The 22274-nt window shown below is 48.0% G+C and overlaps 1 protein-coding gene across 1 annotated transcript in view; it reads left to right on the forward strand.

Annotated features, from left to right (window-relative positions):
- Positions 1-22274, forward strand: part of PDIA5 (protein disulfide isomerase family A member 5) — a 91370-nt gene that overhangs the window by 22370 nt on the left and 46726 nt on the right. Inside the window, exons 3-7 of the mRNA XM_003991711.6 lie at positions 2572-2659; positions 10932-11015; positions 11265-11310; positions 15354-15446; positions 19818-19878. Coding sequence (XP_003991760.1) covers positions 2572-2659; positions 10932-11015; positions 11265-11310; positions 15354-15446; positions 19818-19878 — 372 coding nt within the window. The remainder of the gene's footprint in view (positions 1-2571; positions 2660-10931; positions 11016-11264; positions 11311-15353; positions 15447-19817; positions 19879-22274) is intronic.

The raw sequence follows: 22274 nt of genomic DNA on the forward strand, positions 1-22274 counted from the left end.
GTGGCTTCCTGGACAGGCACGGACTGGCCATCACAGGACATGCTTTGCCAGAGCTGTTGATTAGCTGGCTGGGTCGGCCTGTCACCAGCTGAATTGGTCCCAGGCTTGGGAGCACGCACCCAGGTTCACAGCCCTGGCCCTGCCTGGCCCCCATCTGTCCTGCTTTGGGGTCAGAACATGAGACTGAGTTTGCAGTGGGCTCCAACAGAGCAGTTTCAGTGGAGGGTGGGACTGTGGCTTGCTTGCCTCTTCTGACCTTGAGGCTGGCAAGGGCATAGTGGATGGAGAGAGGTTTGCTCAGCTCTTGGCTGCGACTTTGAACATCTGACTGTTGGGGTTGTTCCAGCAGAGTTAAGTGTTTTCACTGCTCCTAAGGATGCCAAGTTTTCTGTGCCCTGGAGAAGCAACAGCCAGTGGCTGGGCCAGTTCCTGGGCACAGTTCTCCCTGGCAGCTCATCCTTGACACTCATTGGCACTAGGGGCTGATGGATGTTTTGGACGTGTGTCTCTCCTGAACCCTGCATCCTCTAAGCACCCTGGCACATGCTACTTCTTGCCCTTTTGAGGGCCTGGCACACACTTCCTGAGGTTGTTGTTGGGAGCCCAGAATGTGTCTAGCATCTCTGTTGTCAGGAGTAGGGGGGAAATTGAGGCAAGGGAGGAGCAGAATTGCTCCTGAGGCCTGGGGCATAGGGCCCTGAGTAAGCATGGCTCATCCCCTTGGATATTCTTGGAGCTGGGCAGTTGCCAGTGCTGGACCATGGTCACTTCCTTCTCTGGGTAGGTCCCGTCACATAAGCTCATCATCTGACAAGGACTGCAAGGACCTTCTGCGACATGCTCCTGTTTGCTCCTTTGCCTCCTTGAGGGAGGCGGTGCAGGTTGTCAGATAATGTCCAGTGTACAAGTGAGGAAATTGAAGCAGAGGGAGAATAGCCAACTCATCTGAGGTCTAGCAGCCGGTAGATGGTGGAGCTGTTCTCTGTGCTTCCTCTGCTGGAGGGTCGGAAGAAATAATATTAATCCTGCTGGGACGGAAGGGCTCTGAGATCACTAAATGGTTATGGTAAGTTAGAGAGTGGGAATGTGGGGTCTCTTGGTAGGGGCTTGTGGGGCAGGGGGCAGGGCGAGGACCGCACTTCTTTTCTCTTCTGCCCTCAGCCAACCCTTGTTGGCACTGGGACTTCCGGTGCTTCCTGCTTACTAGACCCCTCTCTGCCTCCTACTGCTGGGGTAGCAGGACCCAGGTGACTACCCTCCTGCCTCCTTGCCCAGGCCTGCTGCAACACATGTGACCCTCAGTGGGTTTTTGGAGCAGCGCAATAACTGGATTTTCTCCACTTCCACCCTCTCAAGCAGTGTGTACCTTTCCTGTGCCTCACCAAGCCCAGGCTGAGCCCAGAGGAGTGGTGGGGCCATGGCCTTTCCCGCCTCTGCCACGCTCCCTCCTCCACCTGTCCTTGTGGGGGTTCTTGGGAGTGCCTCCCTCGGGTGGCTCCCTGTGCGTCTCTAGAAAGATGCTTTTTGTTCACTTGCATGAAAGGCTCAGCATGCTTTGTATTCACAAACAGCTACCATTATCCACGCTAGAAAAGGGGATCTGTGGAGGTGAATAATTCAGACATCAGTTTTGCTTGGCTTTGGAATGTATCTTAGGGTTTTTGGTGAGGGAGGCAGCAGACCTGCTCTTGCTACCAGTGTCTGTGTGGCGGGCCCTTCAAGTGAGCTCACAGATGTGATGGGGGAAGAGGACACACTGGCCATAGCCACTCTGCAGCAGACCCTTGCAAGTTGTCAATGTTGAAATCCTGGCCATGGAGGCTTCATCCCCAAGTACCTGCCCTCCTACAGTAGTTCCCAGTGCTTTGCCCAGGTACCTGGACAAATGAAAAACTTCCTTTCTTGTGTTCACCCTACCTTGCCTCAAGGTGTAGTCCATGTTTTTATAGCTAACCCCTGAGGTACTGCCAGGGCTGGCCCTTCTGTCGCTTCTGGGGAAATGGGCTGTGAAATGTGACTTGGGTACACTTGACGTTGGTCCATCTGGGACCAGTGTCCCATATAATCCTTATTTAGCCACCAGGTTGCTGAGCCCCTGCCAAGATGAAGATGTGATGCACAAGTAAAGGAAGTATCTGGTCCCTGCTGTTGTCAGCTTGCAGTTTGAGCTCCAGGGCAGATGAGTGTGGAATTGGCAACCTTGTTCCCTATATTAGTTATAGAACTGTAATTGTTTGGTTATAGAATTTTCACAGTTTGTCCCAGAAAAGTAATGAGTCAGAGTGGAGGATCTGACCGCGAGATCCTTGGAACAGTGAGGCATGAGATGTAGCGTAACAGAGGTGTGAGTTGGGGTCTCGGTGTCTGTGGGGAGGAGTCCAGAGCCTGGCAGGAGCAGGGGTTTCTGAGAAGAGTTCTCCCCGAACTACTGATTACAGGGTCAGTGTTTTAGTGGCGCTCAGGATCTCACCTCAAGGATGGCTCCCCATTCTTCCTTGCCCCTAGAGGAAGATGGCAGGGGTGACCCTCGTGGACTTGGGCACAGATGTTTAATTTTTTATTTTTTTACAGAGGCTGCAGCGGAAAGTCATCTCAGGTTATTGTCCACTGTGGCCCAGGCAGTGAAAGGACAAGGCACCATCTGCTGGGTAGACTGTGGGTATGTCCTGGGGACATGGGGCGTGGTGGCTGGAGGATGGGGCATCCTTGGGGGATCTGGAGGGTGGGGTAGGGAGTTGTCCCTGATTAACTCTTTGGGAGAGAGGCTGTGATAGGAGAGATTGCTGCAGAAAAGCTTCCCTAACCCTACTTGAGGGTCACCTGTGGACTGGAGAAGGGGCAGTTCTGGCTCTCCCACTTGTTCTTTCCAACCCCAGCATTCTTCCTCCCTTTTTACTCTGTTGTCCTGTGTGACTTGACTTTTTTCTTCCCAGCAGGTGAGAGAGGGGGCCTTGATGGCCAGAGAGACAAGGTTCTTTTCAGAGGCACCCAGTGGGCTTGCTCGTGAGGGGGGTCTGCAGCAAGAATCATGGGCTTCATCTCCAGTCCAGGGCATTAATAGAGGTCTCCACTGCCCTCGGTGCAAAGGTGGTGGAATCAGCCACCTTGCCTTCCGAGGTGGCTCCATTAGATGTGTCAGTGGCTTTGTCCTTCTAGCGCTCTCTTCTGACCTTTGTCTACCTGCCTGCCACTGCCTGTCCTAGTGCTGGTGCTCCCAGCTCCTTCTCCTTCTCTTTCTCCTCCTTCCTGACTTCCCTCCTCCCAGAGACTTTCTTGTCTGTGTTAAGGCGGCAGGATCAAACACCAGCCCACAGGAGGGAGTCTGTAGGAAGGGGGGGCTACTTCTTAGTGTGGGGAAGGGGGCTCTTGATGGAATTCCTCTGATTCTTCCTAGTGTGGGAGTTTGAGTCCAGGGTGTACTCAGCTTCCCTTTCTTTTCAATCATTAGGAATAATTTCCACATCTCTCTGTGGTCAGTGCATTGTGCATGCAATGCACACACACCCACACCCCTTCTTGTTATATAATTAGCTCCCAATTTGGCCTAGATTGGCATAAATGCATAAAAGGCACTTAGATAGTGAAGGAACTTAGGAGGAGAGGTAACTAAGAGCAGGTTTGTCCTTTGCATGTTTGAACACCTATTGTATGCAAGGGTCTATGTTGCACTTGACCTGGATACCAGCGTTATACGCCCTTGTGACTTCGGACAGGAAGAGTTTCCGGAGTCACTGTGTCCAGCCACTTCTCACCTGGACTTAGGGTTTATCGGGAGTATGAGCCTGGGAAGAGGAGGGGAAAGGAGAATATTGCACTCTTGCAAGTACGGGAAAGAGGTGGGTCTCTGCTGGGAAAAGGGCTTTTTAACCTTCACTTTTATTGTGGCTGTTCTTGCCTGAGCTACAGCCTGGCTACCACATTTAACCCTGTGGGTTAAATGAGCTTTAGGGCTGTACTGCAGTATAGCCTTCTTCCTCTTCAATCTGAGTTCTAAATTTCTGGTTTTTTAGGGGCGCTCGGGTGGCTCAGTCCGTTGAGCATCTGACGTCAGCTCAGGTCATGATCTCGTAGTTCGTGAGTTCAAGCCCCGTGTTGGGCTCTGTGCTGACAGCTCAGAGCCTGGAGCCTGCTTTGGATTTTGTGTCTGCTCCTCTCTCTGCCCCTCCCCTGCTCATGCCCTGTCTCTGTCTCTCAAAAATAAATAAACATTAAAAAAAAATTTTTTTTTTAATAAAAATAAATTTCTGGGTTTTTTAAAATTTGTTTTTAAAGTTTATTTTTATTTAGAGAGAGAGAGAGTGTGAGAGAGAATCTCAAGCAGACTCTGTGCTGTCAGCACAGAGCCCCATGTGGGGCTTGATCTCACAAACTATGAGCCAAAACCAAGAGTTGGACACTGCCTGAGCCCACCAGGTGCCCCTAAACAGCTGTTTTGTGAATGAACTTCTGGCACACAACTGATTTATAAGTTGATGGCCTCAAGTTAGTCTTGCCCATGATTGAGGAGAATTGAAGGAGATTTATATTTTGACAAAGCACTGAATGAGACCAGGAGAAGGAGTCTTAGCTGAGTGGTGTTTGCTGTAGGGGTGTATGTGCATGGGTTCATGCTCCTGTCTGGCCTCACACCTCCTGATTTATTCAGACATCAATTTACTGGAAGAGACTGCTCCCCAGACATTTGATAAGATCTTGGCCATTGGTTAATTCTAGTGCATAGTTGGTCTAAAAGTGTTCTTGTCTTGTAGGTATGTCTCAGTCTCCCACATTTTACCAGGAGCGTGCTACGTGACTGGTACATAGCCTTTGTCAGTATTAGAGGGGACAGGACACTTTGGAATCTCCATATCTGAGGATGACACCGGTTCTGCCACGCCAGCCGATGGAGCCTTATCACAGGAAGTTCTTAGGCTTGCAGGTGGCAGAAATGGGCAGAAGAGCTTTGATTTAGTTGCTGCATTCCCCTGCAACATTCCCAAGCATTTACTATGTGCCTTGAGGTACACAGATGGACAGTAGTGTCCTCAGGAGCTCAGTGTGCAAGGAGGAAGCAGACATCGAACCAGGTGATTATAATCCATGTGAGAAGTGTAGTGAGTGGAGGCTATACATGAGAGGGGTTTCACTTTATTCTGCCTGTAAAAGTCTGCCTGAGAAAGCTTCACAGAGTAGGTGGAGTTCCAGTGTGATGCAAAGACCTTTGAGTACCAGGTCTTTAAAGTGCCCTGGCTTTCCCTGCAGGCAGCTCCCTGTGGTATGGGCCCCGAGGACTGCCTGGGCCATCTGCCGATGGGTGTAGAGGTGGCAGTCCTGCTCTGCTCCATGCAGAGGCAGGACTAAATGGGGCCAGGGTTAATGTGTGAAGACAAAGAACATTAGAATTCAGGACTCGTTTGGAGACAAGATGTCTGGAGTCAATGAAAGTGCCAATGGGAGAAATAATCCTATGACTTTTGATGTGCTAAAATGGAAATCTAGGGAGGCATCTTAGAGCCTAAAGAGGTAACCTTAAGACAAAAGGATAGATTGTTCTGTGTAGTTGCCACTCAATTCATTCCTCTAAGAAGTATAAACTGAAATGTTAAATAGCTTTTAAAATAGTTTAGATAAGTAGATGGATTATGGAGCTCTAATGGATTGTGTTAGAAGAGGGGGATATCTGGGTCCAAATTGGAAATCATAGGTAGGGTGTACTGAAATCTTCCCAGGGCAGCCCAAGGGACAAAACTTGGGGCTCTAGTCCACAGAGGCCACGGGTGTGGGAGGGGTGGCAGTTCTCACAGATCACCATTACATAAGGAGTTCCCCAAGGGTGATGGGTCTGCCCTCCTGCTTGGCCACACCTGCTCCTGGCCTTCAGAATGTGTCCCGTAAAGCATTAGGGGAGCCTACCACGTTAACCCCGTGGCCCAGTGATGAAAGCTCTCACCGTGTCCTAAGTGCATTCAGTCTGTGTTTATGAGTCTGAGTGAGACGCTCCAGGGATGGGCAGAAGTGCTTTCGAGAACGCTTTCTCTTGCTGTCTGCAGTGGAGTGAGCATGTGGAACGGAGCCAATGTCTGCTCGCTTTTTATCCTAGCGGCTACTAAATAGCAGGTGGTCAGCCAGAGTGTGCCTCCCCTCATGTAGGGGAGGCTCAGTCAGTTAAGCATCAGACTTCGGCTCAGGTCATGATCTCATGGTTCATGGGTTCAAGTCCCGCATCAGGCAATGCACTGCCTGGGATTCTCTCTCCCTCTCTCTGCCCCTCCTCTGCCTCTCAAAATAAATAAAACTTAAAAAAAATAAATAAATAAAGGACAGGTGAAGGGAACAGGGGACATTCTAGGGCAAGAGAAGACAGTGCTCTGGTGTGAAGTGTCTTTGAAGGTGTGCCTAATAAGGGCAGAGGCCTGGGTTGAAGGTTCTGTTCTGCTACTTACTAGCCCTGTGACCTTGGACAGGTCTGTTTACTCATCTGTAAAATGGGACAATAGTGCATATTCTGCCTTCTTTCCAGGTCCCAGTAAATGAGCTTTTTCTAGAATATAAATGTGAGATCCCATTTTACTGTTATTTTTCATCTGGGCAGGATTGTTTCAGAGCATTCCCAGAAGCTGATGGGGAGAAGTGGTGCATGCATTGTTCAATGGCTCTTTCTTGGGTGAGGATCGCTTGGTTGTTGAGAGGATGCCCCTGAACAAAGTCCTGGGCATCACAGTCAGCCCCAGTGTTCAGGATGATTTGCTGTGACCCTTAAGAAGTCTGGAGCGCATTGGGACTTACAGGACTGCGGGTCCTGGGGCTTGGTTTTAAGTCCAGACTCTGACAGCTAATAGCTGTGGGATCTTTGGCAAGTCGCTGCCCCCTCTGGGCTTCAGTTTATACTTGTGTGAACCATGGAGTTGAATCTTCCAGTTTGCTCTCATCCCTAAATAGCCTGGTTCAGAAAATCCTGGAAGCTGCCAGGCTTTGTGTGTAGTGCGTATGTACCTAAGTGTCCTCCAGTCTTTTGGGGGGTCTTTCGTGTCTCCCCCCATTCTGGGCGTCTGCTTCTTAGGTCTCTCCTGTTTTTTCCTTAGAGCCTCTGTCCTCTCTCCCGCTTTGTTCCCTCTTCCTTGCTGGTTTCTGTCGCCTCTTCCCACCTCTGGGTCCCTGCCTCCCCCATTTGTTTGGTCTTTTTCCTCTGCTCTTCTTTATATGGGTATTTCTTTTCCCCTTATTCTCAATTTCCTGGCTCTCCACTCCCTACCCTTGCCTGTATGGCTGAAGGCACCCCCCACCCCCACCCCCACCCCCACCCCCACCCCCACCCCCACCCCCACCCCCACCCCCACCTATGCTGGTTTTCTCCCAGGTCCCAGGCCTGGTAGCTTGTGGCTGTGAGGTGTCTGTAGGGTGTCTGGATTCTATCCAGGGGTTTGTTAGCTGTCCCTTCCCCTCCCTCCACCTCCTGGCTCAGACCTCAGCAGGCACGCTCGGGTTGGCTGGTGGTGGTTGTCCGGCTGTTAAGCGGGTTGTGTGCTAGGGAGTTGGTATTCCCCTCGTGCCCTGCAGCCTGGCATTGGGCTCGGCCTTGGCACGGAGTGCTGCTGTCAGGGCAGCTGAGCCGGAGCCAGCAGGCGGGAGCTGTGCCTGGTATGCTAATTCCTGGGGCCGATTCTCACTGGGCTGAGGCTGCATATCGGGAGCTCATTGCTTTCTTTTCCTGAAGGTTTAAGGTCATTACCTATAGCCACATTTTCCTTCTTCTCCCTTCTCTTTCTCCCATCTGCTTTAGTTTCCCCAGAGCAGTGCTGGCTTCCAGATCAAGACTTGGGGCCTTCCGGGGCAGGCATAACATATTTTGAAGTCTTATGTTTTCTTCTAAAAATTATTTAAATTTAGCATTTGCTTCTTCATGTGTAAGCATATTTAACATCACTTACTGGAGCTCAGTAGACAGAGCCCAGAGAGCCAGAAGTGCAGGGCCTCATCCCGACAGTGAAAAGACAGCATCATTCATTCATTCACTCCTTCGCTCAGGCTATTTAGAGAGTGTCTGCTAGGTGCCCGCTGCTGTTGTAACTCTGGGGAATCAAACAAAGCCCTCACCTTCATGGAGCAAACATTTACGATGGGGGTAACAGTGGACACGGTCAGATGTGGAGCTGTGCTCTGTGGAGAGAAAGACCGCGGGGAAGGGAGTGTGGGAATGTGGGAGGTGCTTGGCTGAGGCTCTGAGATCTGTGACAGAGGTGCTCAAATAGGCCAGGAAGCCACCTCCCCAGTGACCCCCCTAAGAACTGTGCGTTATTGCAAGCACGCGTGTTGTGCGCATTTGTGTGTGTGTGTGTGTGTGTGTGTGTGTGTGTGTGTGTCTGTCTGTCTGTAGGGAGCAGGGGAGAAGAGAGAATCCTGGGGGGAGTGTCATAACCCAAAGAGGGAAGTGGGTTGCACCAAGTCTGCAACAAGGAATCCTGTGGCAGGGACAGCTGTGACTCACTTAACTGGAGTGGGGGGGCCACAGGCCGAAGGCAGGGCCGGACCCGCAGCCAGGGGTCCACTCTGAGGAACAGGCGGGAGAACCTCTGTGCCCCCCTTCCCCGGCTCCACTCAGCCTTGTTGGTTCCCCTGGTTCCCCTAAGCCTGGTCTGAGCTCCCCGGGGACCCTACTGCTGCAGCAGCAAGACTTTTCTTTCGCGTGGGTTCTGGCAGAGCAGGCAGGGATTGGGGTTAGAATGATTCTGAGCCCTGTCCCTCCTCTCTCTACTTTATGAAAGTCACGGGAAGAGGCTGCCAGCCAGGCTTGAGGGAAGAGAGCCAGCGTGGGGTGGCGCTTCTCCCCTCCGGTTGGCTGCCTTGCAAAGTCTGAGCGGCCACCTCAGGTGTGGCAGAGTGGGCAGGCCCATTGGGTGCCCCTGCTGGATGCCAGGATGGGGCTGAGGGAGGCCTGAGGTGCTTGAGATTGTTGTTGCAGTTGGGTGAATGGCAGGTGGTCACCCAGAAACAGTTGAGATCGGCAGAACAAAGCTGGACAAGGCAAGTGCCAAGTGAATGGTTGTAAACATCCCAAGTGGAGTCCTCTCCTGGGGAATTAACTCAGGCAGGGAAAGGGCACCTTAGATGCAGTTGTTTGCAAACAAATCTACCACCTGTAATAGAAGGGCTTCACCACAGAGCCCCTGTGGGCAGGGCAAACCCAAACTGTAATAGCCCTTGTCACTTGGAGGTGTGTATGGCATCCCCAAGGGGCTTTAGGGGACGAGTTTCTAGCAACTGGATTCCGTGGGCTGCCCTTCCAGGAGCTTTCTGATGTATACCCTCAGCCCATCTGGATCTCCTCCCCATCTCTGCTTATCTACCTTCTCTCTGGATTCCCTGTCTCTAAATGCCCTTGCCACCTTGGGGGAGCAGCCACTGTATTGTCATTAGCCTTTCCTTTTGGAATTTATCATGCATTTCTTTTGAGTCCCCACTGTTTGCCAGGTCAGTGGCTGTGGTGTTGACTACCACAGGCAAGACTAAATAGGGAGGGAAAAGCCTGGGCCTGGGTTGGGGTGGGGGCAGGAGGGCGGCGCCCTCTCTGACCTACACACATCTCTCTAGTAAGACATGCTTCTTGAATTGCAAAGTGTGTTCTATACTTAAAATGAGGTCCCACATTTTTGCTTGTCCATTGATGAATGTTGCTTTTAGAATTGAGCTGAATGGTTGAATTAGTCTATCTGTATTGGGGCTGGTGCACAGCTGTGTGAAGCTGATGGCTGTAGAAGGTAGTGAGGTATGTAAAACAGGTGAGAGATGAAAGGACTTCCCTCAGGTGGCTGTCATACCTGGCAGAACAAAGTTTCTCATGCAGTGTGGTCAGTGGGAACCAGTGGACTTGGGTAGTCAAGATACCCTCACTAAGTCCATGTGGCTCTGGAGAGAGGGCCCTGCATGGGTGGGGTAGCTGGCTGCCTTTGGCTGGCCATTGGGCAGACTTGGCTGAGTATGGTGAGGTTATGGGGAAAGCTATGAGACAGATGGGGTCTCTGAGGGGCTGGTGGGAGTCATAGGGGAGGCCAAACTTTGGAAAGATGAGGGAAAGGAGGAAGAGCCAGAAGAGGACAGTGGTGTGCATCAGGATCACCTGGAAGGCTCCTTAAGACATAGTTGCTCAAGTACCCGCAGAGTTTTGATTCAGCAGATTTGGGATGGGGCCGAGAATTTGCATTTCTAACAGGTTCCTGGGTGGTGCTGATGCCGCTGGTCCAAGGACCACATTTTGAGGTCTGTTGATCTCACAGGAAGGAAACCGGAGATGAGATCGGGCATGAGCACTCTGTAAACGCTGAGTGGCACCAGACAGACGTTTCTTATCAGAAGAAGTGTGAGAGTGTGATATTGCAGGAGCTGCACCTCACTGAAGCGTTCTCCTCTCTCCCTGTGGCTTCTGTCAGTACCTGCTCAGATTTCGTAACTTCTTCAGCCTTGTAGGACATTCTCCTCTTATCCTGGTCAGATGGTATATAGTAGGTGGGATATGGTACACATTTGAGCTTAAAAACAAAAACTTGCTTGGGCCTTAGGCAGAGAGTCTGAAGTAATGGTCTGGGAAGGGCCACGTTAATCTGTAGTCTTTTAAATTTCCCAGGTGGTGCTGATGAGCAGCCAGGACTGGGAGCCACAGATCTATACTGTAGTTGGTTTTTCTTCTTAGAATGGGCTGTACTCCTGGGGACTTGCTTTGTCCAGAGCTGTCCATGTTGCCCCTCTGCTTATCTCTGTCTTTCTTGATCAGCCCATATCCTTTTGGTTACTCTGCTTCCTCCAGTCCTCTGAGAGCCCACCTATAGTCAGGGCCTTCCCTGCTATTGAGAATTTCAAGGTACCAGGCTTTTTTTTAGGCCACGAGCAGATTTTACTCTGTCAACACCTTTGTGAGGACCTCAGGTAACAAATGGTTTCGGACATTTGTGTCTTTTCAGTGATGCTGAGAGTAGAAAATTGTGCAAGAAGATGAAAGTTGACCTGAGCCCAAAGGACAAAAAGGTTGAATTATTCCATTACCAGTAAGTACATGTGGGCATTTCCAATTTCCAAGTAAGTGCTAGAAAGCTTTCATTGGTATTCCCAGTGAACAGTTTTGAGTTAGGTTAATTTTATTTCAGTGTTTTTCTTCTGTGTTTACAGTTCTTTTTTTAAAAAAAATCTTGAACTGTGTTCAATAGCTGAATGTTATTAAGATGCTGCAGGAAACCAAAGGTATGTATCTTCATAACCATTCTTAAAGTTAACACCTTTTTCTCCTCATTCGACAGGGACGGTGCATTTCATACTGAATATAACCGAGCTGTGACATTTAAGGTAAATTTACCTCCCTCATTCTCAGCAGAGGTAGAGTCTGAACAGATGCCAAAAGCCTGGCAGGTTTTCTCTGAGAGAAGGAAGGGCAGATTGCACAGATAGCTCTTTCAAATGACCTGAGGGATTCTTATCTCTAGAGCACATGTCAGCAGAATATCTGGAAAAGTTTGTAACTGTTAGCACAATGGGGATGGCCAGCCTTGTAGATAAGTGTGTGAATCTATCAGCAGAGGCATGTGGGTGAGACATGTGACGTTACACCTCTCTCCTCCAGAGGCCTGGGTTTCCTTTTGCTGTGGCTTGAAGCGCTCCTTCATCTCCACGGTAGTGTCCATACTGGCTATCCAGAGTCTGGGGGGCACTTAGCACAGGGTGCAGGACACGGGCAGGTTGGCACCTGTTGGCTGATGCACTTCATTTCAGATGACACGCCGATGTCACTGAGTCATTCCCCTGCTACAAGTCTGATTTAGCAGTGGATGGAAAAGCATCCGTGAAAATAGGTGTGGAAGGTCTTTGACCCGCCGCCCTGAGTCCTTCGATTGCCTTTAGATTCTCCTCCTTTAGCTACCCATTCTCTTCCTCAGACAAGTCTTCTCCTATCTCTGGTCCGGGCGGCATGCCTCTGCCCTGTCTGGGGCCATGTATTTCTTCTGTTCTCAACATAGACTGAACTTATTTTTTCAGACTCTCCTGCTTTGCGCTCCTCTTTCTGTCTCTCTTTCTCCATCTCCTTCCATTCTTTCCTGTTCATCCATCCGTGCAGCTGTCAGTGTCCCACTCCTCTACCGCTCTTCCTCGGCTCCCTGGTCACTTCTTGCTTATCTACCAGCACTCGTTCTTTTTTAAGTTGCTACAGCTTTACCTTATACAGATTCAGCCTGATTACTCATCTTAACACCCACTTAGACACTTAGAGAAAATTCTACCACCTAGAGTTTCTTAACCTCTTGTTCTGTGTTAAGATGTCAGCCGAAGCCCTCAGAGAGAACACGCACTCCCCAGGAACAACGTGTAGCCGGGCAGGGCAGGGGAAGTGCTATGCAGTGATGGAAGGGGGTGCCGGGGGCTTTTAGTTTTGTCTTTGGAGGCTGTGTTCAGTTTACATTTAGCGGCTCCCTCTGAGCAGTCTGTCCTGGGATCATGGAGCAGGAAATAGCAGCTGCTCAGAACTGTAGTAGCTAGGAAGGAGCAAGGAGCCCAAGTGGTCTGAGCTTGCCTAGGTCGGGAGGCTGAGTCCTGGCCTCTGTCCACCCCTTACAAAGACCAGGTGTGTGGCATTTGCTCACTCTTCATCCTTCCTAGGATTTCTGCATCAATAAGTTGGAGAAGCAGGCTGAGCGTTGGACAGGGTCAGAGTCTTTAGTGGAGACAGGGCATCCTTAGTTCAAGGGTTCCCCAAAGCCCACAGGGTCATCAGGGACTGGGGTAGGGTCCCTGGAGTTCTCAGGGCAAGGGTAAGCAGCATATTGTTTCCCATAACTGCCTGATGGCTTCTGCTCATCATTGAGCAGGAGCAGCTGAGACCAGTGCCCTCCTTGGTCACAGGTTGGTTTTCTTCTCAAGTTTCCTCCTGGGCCTCCATCTCCAGAGAGACAGAGGAGTCCCTGCCAGGGTTGGGTGCCCAGTTGCAGGTTCATGCTCTGGCTATTGTTGCTGTCGTCCTGTGTGGTTCTGGGGGGGCCTAGTCATAGGCACCACGCTGTGGCCCCTAAAGAAGCCAGAGACCAGACAAGTGAGGGTAAAGAGCAGGAAGCTCAAAGAGGGGAACTTCCTGTATAAGTGGCCTTTTGCTGGTCAGCAGTCTGTCCTGCAAAATCCTTATTATGTGTCAGTGGTGAGGACTGGAGATGCCTGGGAGCCAGGATTCAGATGACCCTCTGACAACCTTCTCCCAAGACCATGTAGCTATGAGTGTGGTTTCCCAGACGTGAAGATGTCCTGAAAACCAAGGTGTGGGTGTGGGGCCATTTCCCTGGCATTCAGAGCACCCAGGACAGGATGGCTGAGGGAGTGGGGTGTTCCCCATGCGGCTCCCTGCAGATTTTTCCACCCAAGATCTCATCGGTTACAGTGCTTTGGAGAGAACCTATGGATGGAATCACTCAACTTCAGTTAAACAAGAATAATCTCCACCTGAAAAGCAAAAGATTGCTAGTATGATTATTTCAGTTCTTACGTTAGAAGGGGTGGCTCCTTTCCTCTTTGCATCCACTTTTGTCTTTTCTCCTTGTCTTTTCTCCTTGTCTTTTCTCCTTGTCTTTTCTCCTGAGGCAGGGGTGGGAGTCGGGGAATGGGAGATGGTGCTAACCCTTTAACTCTGCTTGTGCTGGTGCGTGGACAGGAGGCCCCTGAGAGCAATAGTTCCTAACCGATTTTGGGTTCCTTGTGCCACTGAGAATCGACTGAAAGGCATGGATCTTCTTCATAGAAACAGTGTGTTTGCATGAAGTAAATGTAAAATGTTGTCGTGTGAGTAAATGTAAATGTTAAGTAAAGTAACATAAAGAGTAATGCTTTCATGTGAGGCTGGGGTTTCACAGACCCCTGAAGGCTGCCCGTGTACCCTAGATTGAGAACCCCTGTACCAGGCATTTTCTGAAACAGGTGGGCAGCTGTAAGCATCTTTCTCACATGGCTCAGGTGGGCAGGTGCCTGTGCAGCTGTGGGTGAATATGGGTTTCAGGAGGCCCTCCAGTTCCATTCTGGCTTATACTGTCACAGGGAAGCTTTGACAGGGACAGAGGAGGCAGACCTGCCTTTGCCATGTGGAAATGGCCCTCTCTTCTTGCCAGAAGGCGTTTCACAGCCCCATTTGGAACAGCAAGGGAGCATTACCTGAATGAAATTCTACGAAATCTTAGCTGTCTCCCATTTTTCCATAGTAGCTCTTCCCAAATAATAAGCTCACGGAGGTCCTGTGTGCGTGACCAGTGGATGGCTGAATGCACAGCCTCCCGAAGAACGTGTTTCCTTTTCTCACCTCAGCCCTCCTCCCTCCCACCACACTTGTGGACACATTCAGGTTGTCATCTGCTCTTTGGGACTTGATCGAAGTGGACAGAAGTCACAAAATCTTGCATCAAATTGGGGACGCTGAAGGCTCTGTCTGTTGGCATGGAAGCCAGCAACTCCCCTCCAGGGTTGAAGGGATGGAGGTTGGCTGGTTTCTGATATTCGTTCCTGGCTCTCATAGACTTTGAGCACCATTTCGCAGAATGGCTGTCTGAGGGAAGGCTGCTTCTGTCCTGGACCAGTGAAGTGTGGCAGGGATAGAGGGCAGTAGAGGGACAGCGGCCTCCACATGGGAAGATTGTGTCTTTCCCAGAGGGAGTGAGATTTGAGTCAGTTGTCCACATGACAAAGGCTAGGTAAGTCCTTTATCCTGAAGGTCCTTGTCAGATCTTCATCCTGGGCATGTAGAGGGAGGGTATTCAGGCAAGTAGGCAGTCACAGAGATGAGCACCCTGCCCCTGGGGGCTTCCTGGCTTGAGCTCCTCAGAGGATGATCAAGATTTAACGCACTCTCAAACCAGTTTAGATCACAAAATATTGAGCAGGTGGCAATTAGGTGTGCTTACCTGCTTGTGTGGTCAGCAGTTTTGGAGGCTGCACGAATGTGGAATCCTTGGACAGGACTGGAGACCTTTATTCAAATTGATCAGAAAGGCTTCCTGGAGGAGATGAGACTTAGAAGCATGAGCCTGTCTCTGGTTTGAATAAGCCAATGAATTGTCTCAAATCTCCTCTTTGATGTCCATGAAGAAGCACAGTAGGTATGGATCAGCTGATCAGATTAAGGTGTCACGTGGCTGAAAAATTTTGGTGGAGGCAGTGCGGGTGCATTTTTAGGGCCCTCAGCAGTGAAGTCAGTGGGCAATGGAATGGCACCCCTGCCCCCCATGGGGTTGCCCACGTGCGACATGCAGACCCTCTCCAGGCACGTGGGTCTCTGGGCAGAGAGATGGGGCAGGTTCCTGATTTCCCCACCTCCCTCTTTTCCTGGCTAAAACGACTTTTCCCTTCTTTGTTCTTTTCCTCAGTCTATAGTGGCCTTTCTGAAGGATCCAAAAGGGCCTCCACTGTGGGAGGAAGATCCTGGAGCCAAAGACGTTGTCCACATTGACAGTGAAAAGGTAACTTATCTTGCATCAATTCTGGTGGACACTGGAAGCTTCCCCCAACCAGGGTCTCCCTAGGAGGGATGCCCAAAGAAATGAGGAATGGGACTTTTCAGAGACCAGTTGTACTTTTCTCCAAGGGAGCCGGGCCCCTAGGCCCCTAATATTTGTTCTCCTTCCCAGCTCCGTGACGGAACCCACAGGAGATCACAGACTGGCTGCCTGAGACCTTGCCTGAGACCTCCCATTCTTCACTGCCTTATTTAATGTATTTTAATGTGTTTAGATTTTTCTCAGAGAAATATCCATTTAAAAAGCCTTTCCTTATTATGTAACCCAGTCATTGCTGGGATTGGCTGTGTGTGTGTGTGTGTGTGTGTGTGTGTGTGTGTGTGTGTGTGTGTGTTTAAAAGTAAGTTTTGTTTTTTTGTTTTCTTTAAGAATAATCTCAGAGGTTTGGGTTGGAGTTCCAGAGACTTGGGTCAGATCTCTATAATTCTAAGTCATGTAAATTTGAGCAAATTATTTACCCTCTTAAGTTTTAATTTCTGGATTTGGCTGGGCTAGGGAGTTAGGGAGTAGAACAGTGGTTCTGATTTATAGTCTCCATACAACCTGACCCTCCTTTCTAAGCCTGCCCCACCCGACCTGAATGTGCATCTTTATCCATGTATTGTGACACGTGCGTACCTCATTTGTTTGGCTGTGTCTTCACCTAAGGATGGGCAAGAACGTCTTTGTTATATTCCAGATGGTCTGTGAGGCAGGCAGTGCTATTTTGTAGATGGAAGGAGAATGTCCTTTTTTTAAAAATCTATGAAATACTGTTGACATACAGTGCTATATTAGTTTCAGATATATAACATAGTGATTCGACAGTTCTACATATTACAGAGTGCTCACCATGAGAAGTGTGGTTACCATCTGTCATGATACAAAGTTATGGCAGTATTACTGACTCTGTTCCCTTTGTTGTACTTTTCATCTCTGTGACTTATTTCTCTTATAATTAGACATTTATACCTCTTTAAAAAATTTTTTTTAAATGTTTATTTATTTTTGAGAGAGAGAGAGAGAGAGAGAGAGAGAATGCAAGCAGGGGAGGGGCAGAGAAAGAGGGAGACACGGAATCCAAAGCAGGCTCCATGCTCTGAGGTGTCAGCACAGAGCTCAATGTGGGGCTGGAACCCACAGACCGTGAGATCCTGACCTGAGATGAAGTCGGGCACTAAACTGACTGAGCCACCCAGGCGCTTCTGGACGTTTATACCTCTTAATCCCCTTCACCTGTTTCACTTATGCCCCCACTCCCTTCGCTCTGGCAACCACCAGTTTTTTCTCTGGTTTTATCAGTCTGTTTTTATTTGTTTGGTTTTGTTCGTTTGTTTTGTTTCTTAGATTCCACATATAAGTGAAATCATATGGTATTTGTCTTTCTCTGAATTATTTCACTTAGCATTACCCTCTAGATCCATCCATGTTGCTGCAGATGGTAAGACCTCATTTTTTTTATGGCTGAGTAATATTCCATTGTTTGTTGTGTGTGTGTGTGTGTGTGTGTATGTATATATGTATGTGTATACACACACACACATATATATACACATACATACATACCACATCTTCTTTATCCATTTATCAGTTGATGAACACTTGGGTTGCTTCTGTATCTTGGCTGTTGTAAATAATGCTGCAGTAGGGGCGCCTGGGTGGCGCAGTCGGTTAAGCCTCCGACTTCAGCCAGGTCACGATCTCACGGTCCGTGAGTTCGAGCCCCGCGTCAGGCTCTGGGCTGATGGCTCAGAGCCTGGAGCCTGTTTCCGATTCTGTGTCTCCCTCTCTCTCTGCCCCTCCCCCGTTCATGCTCTGTCTTTCTCTGTCCCAAAAATAAATAAACGTTGGAAAAAAAAATTAATAATGCTGCAGTAAACATAGGGACATGTATATCTTTTCAAGTTAGTGTTTTTATTTTCTTTGGGTAAATACCAGCTAGTGGGAATTACTGGGTCATATGGGATTTCTACTCTCAATTTTTGGGTGAACCTCCATACTCTTTGCATAGTGACTGCACCAGTTTATATTTCCACCAAGAGTGCATCCTCGCTAACACTTGTCATTTGTTTTTGTGATAGGAACTGGAGAATGTTTGTTCTTATCTTGATAACATGAAATGTACTTTTTATATTCCTCTGCCTCCCCTCCCTTTTCATTTAAAATTATTGACCCTTAATGCTTGTTAATCCAGAAGAAAAGGATGCCATTTATACTTTCTGGAGGAGGGATCATGTGTGATCGTTACGGGCTGGGCAATTTGAATTAAGGGGCTGGCCATCAGCATTTCTCTGGGATAGAAAATGCCAGTATCATCAGAAGGTAAAAAGTATGTTGCTGGCAGGGGAAGAGGGGCAAATGTCAGGAGGTGGTGGCATCTGTGCCCGTAGTTATGAGGAAAACAAGCAGCCTAAACTCACTGTTGCTCGTGGGAAGATTTTGTGATAATGCATGTTTCTAGCCTTTCTGGAAAGTGATTGCCTGCTGTCTCCTTCCCCTGAGATGATCATGTCCTGAAACTCCTAAGATCGCTCTTCTGTAACTAGAAATATTAAGGAGAAAAAAAATGTTTTCACACCTGTAGGCAATCCTCTTGCTATACTTTTCTGTAGAAGTTTAAGGTACAGCTGCCTTTCTGCTGATAGAATCTCCACATAAAATAACTAAAAGTTCCCAATTCAAGTTAATTGCCAATTGTATTTGTGAGGTTAGTATTCTGCACTGTTGAAGGTAATTAAGCATCTTTAAATATAATGTAATGATTGTTACTACCCAGGGTATGAAACCAAATGGCTACAGGCTCAGAAAACCCTTTTCTTCTCAGATCTCCAGGTTTTTTCTCCAGGGATTTCAGAAGATCATTTTCAAAGCGTTTGCATTTTCTACCCATAGTCAGGGTCAAAGATCTTAGTTGCTAATTCTGTTTTGTAAAATTATATAATTCTAGTTATGTAAACAAGGGTGAACATTTTCAGAATTTATTATAAAATGTTTTAAATTCCTACAAAATATTTGTAATATTTTTTATCTAACTGAAAAATTATAAGCAATGCGTATTCATTGTTGAAAATTTAGAAAATACAGCTTAAGTTTAAAAAGAAAAACAAGTTACTTTATCCCTTCCCATTGAGAAGTACCCACTGCTGGTATTTTCTGTAGCCTTCCAGGCTTTCAACATAATGCATACATATTTTTACTCACAAAAGTGTCATTACATTTTATATGCTGCTTTCTAACTTGCTTTCTTCCCCCCACTTAACGTAACAGGCATATCTTATTGTGACATTAAATATTCCTCTTCATCGTTTTTAATGATGCAGTAGTATTCCATAGAGCGGGATGTACCCTCATCTATTTACCTAATGCCTTGTTGCTGCCAGAAAGCTGCATTTCGCAATCTCCTTTTACTTTCCTTATTATTCAAAAGAGAAAAACCTCTAATTTTCTTCTATGGAAACTGGTTAGAGAAGCAAATTATTTTAATCAAAACATGCTTTGTCATTGCGTTTCTCTGCAGTCCTTGATAGATTTGCTTTTTCCGGAACATCGTTGACTTTCGTTGGAAGAAAGGTCTTTGACCCTGCTTGACACTGAAGTCTCTCCATTAGCACTGTTGTGAAATATAAAAATGTCTTTTTTTTGCATTTATTGTATTTATTTAACAAATAATTATGTATTGCATAATAATGTGCCAGGCACTGTTTGGAGGGTTTTACAAATACAGATGATCTGTACCCCATGGGGGCAGGAGGGCATGTCTCATCTGTGTGTTCCTGTGCACACAATGGGCTCCTGGGCACATGGACGGTGGCTGTAGGGCTGGGGAAAGAGACAGTAGGTTTGGGTTAGCCCTGTGTGACCTTAACCAGCAGATCTCCGTCTAGCCAAGTTGGGCCACGTGAAAACAACCAACCCCCTACAACACAACCACTCCACAAATCACATGAGGGGGCAGGCTGGTTGAGCCTCACAGGACATAAATAGTTCCTTGCAGGTTTTTAATCGTTCAGGTGGAGCTGCAGGTAAAGCTGGTAGCCTGGTCCTGACTACTTCATCATACCAGGTGGCCTTGGGAAAGCCATGTGCCCCCTTGGGGCCTCAGTTTCCTCATCTGTAATATGCAGGGGTAGTACAGATTGTCTCGATCGTCCAGCTCCTGACAGGCTGAAACTCTGGCTGCATGCCCCAAACCCCATGTCAGACCATGGGACATCTGAAATGCTGGACAGCTCCTTCCACCATGGTGGTGCCCCCACCCTCCAGAGCCAGGGGCATGTTGCCTCCCTGTTGTGTTATCGTGTGTGTGACCTGCCGTGTTCTCTCTTTGTGCCTCAGGACTTCAGACGGCTCCTGAAGAAGGAAGAGAAGCCCCTCCTGATGATGTTTTATGCCCCCTGTGAGTGACCTTTCTCCTTTGGGCCAGAGTTCATTGTTCAGCCTCTTGGAGGGGCAGCTGGGGGTTGGGAGGCGGGGGACTGGGAACTAGCCCCAACTGTCTTAGAATGTGAAGTGCGTCCCTCACCCCATCTCTCCGTCTGCCTCTTTGCCTTTTCATTTGGCTCCTCCCCTCCTACTGTCCACATCAGTTTTTCTCTCACTAGAATCTGCATCCTTCTGCCCTCCTTGCCCCAAGCTCTACCTAGCAACAACACAGGTCTCTCCAGGTATTCCTTTCCCACCAGCTGTGTGCCTGGTGGAGCTATGTGCCGATGGAGCCATGCCTCACCCTCTAGGTCCACTGCTGCTCACCAGCCAGAGCCTGGCCAGCCCCCCAAGGCAGCCATTTGCCCAGCTCTGGCTCCTGCACACCTCTGCTGGTGTCACCTGGGAGGTGTGGGGGAATCAGGACCAGGGAGAAAAGGGCCTCATATTTTGGTTCATTCTCTAGATGAGGCACAAAGCCATGGGAACAGCAGAAAGATCATTGAGATGACAACCAGAAGACCCAGGTTCTAATTCCAGCTATGCCAACAATCAAGCTGGGTGACCTTGGTCAAATCCTTTGCCTTCAAATCCTTCATCTTCAAATCCTTCACATCTCTGCCCCTCAGTTTCCATTGCTTTAAAAAAATTTTTTTTAATATTTACTTATTTTTGAGGAGGAGAGAGAGCGTGAGCAGGGAAGAGGCAGAGAGAGAGACACAGAATCTGAAGCAGATACCACGCTCCAAGCTGTCAGCACAGACCCCGACATGGGGCTCGAACTCAGGAGCCATGAGATCATGACCTGAGCCAAAATCGGATGCTTAACCAACTGAGCTACTCAGGTGCCCCCACCCCCCTCAGTTTCCATTTCTATATGAAAAGAGAGTGTATCAGAGCAGTGGCTTTCAGACTTTTTGACTGTATTTCCTAGTATTAATTTAAAAATACTTTTCATGGCAACCTGGTGCTATAAGTATACATGTAACTTCTATATACTTATAGTAAATAAGTTGACTAAGTAAATAAGCTGAAACCACAGTTTTACAAAACCATACTTTACCCTTACTACTTGCCATCTACTCTGCCAGATGTAGTATGCACTATTTCGTTTTTCTATTTTGTTTTATGTATGTATGTTTGTTTATATTTGAGAGAGAGACAGAGCACAAGCTGGGGAGGGGCAGAGAGAGAGGGAAACAGAACCTGAAGCAGGCTCCAGACTCCTAGCTGTCAGCACAGAGACCGATGCGGGGCCCAAACTCATAAGCCATGAGATCGTGACCTGAGCTGAAGTCGGATGCTTTAACCAACTGAGCTACCCATGCACCCCAGTCTATTTTGTTTTATCCAGAAGTTACTGGTTTTTCCTATAACCCTCTAATAGAGGGTCTGAAAACTATGGCCTGTGGGCTGTCCATCTTTTTTGGTAAGTTAATTTTTGTTGGAATAGATATATTCATTTGTTTATAGATTGTGGCTGCTTTCAAAAGCTAAGCAGAGTTAATTAGTTGATAGTATGTTCTACAAAGCCTCAAATATTCTGCCTGGGCCACCCTGGAGTCTAACAGGTCCCAACCCACAGATTGAAAAACCCTGGAATACAGCCTATGTAAGGCCCCTAGAGCTGTGGCTCTGTGATCTGCATAATGCCCTTCAGAAAACTAAAGACTGGAGAGAGAGGGGCCATGTGTGGTGGGATGTAGGTGTGCCCTGGCCTGTCCGTGGCTTGGAGGAGTATCAGTGGCTATCATCCATCACCCCACAGTGGACTTCCTTCACACACCCCAGGCCCCTTTCCCCTCTGGTAACCACTGAACTATGAGTTTGTTTTTGTTTTGTTTTGTTTTGTTTAGTTTTTAGATTTCACATGGAAGTAAAATGATAAGGTTTTTGTCTTTCTCCTTCTGACTTATTTCACTAGCATAATGCCCTCAGCGTCCATCCTTGTTGTTGCAGGGGGCAAGAGTTCATTATTTTTTATGGCTGAGTAGTAATTCTGTTGTGTATATATGTGTATGTGTATATATATATACATATATATATATATGTATATATACACACGTATATATACTATACATACCACAGCTCATTATCCATTCATCCACTGATGGACATATAGGTTGTTTCCATATATTGGTTATTGTAAATAATCCTGCAATAAACATAGAGTGCATGTATCTTTTCAAATTAATGTTTTTATATTCTTCAGATAAATACTGTTCCAGTAGTGGAACAGCTGGATCATATGGGAGTTGTATTCTTAATTTTTTGAGGAATCTCCATACTGTTTTCATAGTAGTTGTACCAACGTACGTTCCTACCAACAGTGTACAAGGGTTCCTATTTCTCCACATCTTCGCCAACACT

This window comes from Felis catus, chromosome C2 (assembly GCF_018350175.1).
Source record: "Felis catus isolate Fca126 chromosome C2, F.catus_Fca126_mat1.0, whole genome shotgun sequence".
Taxonomy (NCBI): Eukaryota; Metazoa; Chordata; class Mammalia; order Carnivora; family Felidae; genus Felis; species Felis catus.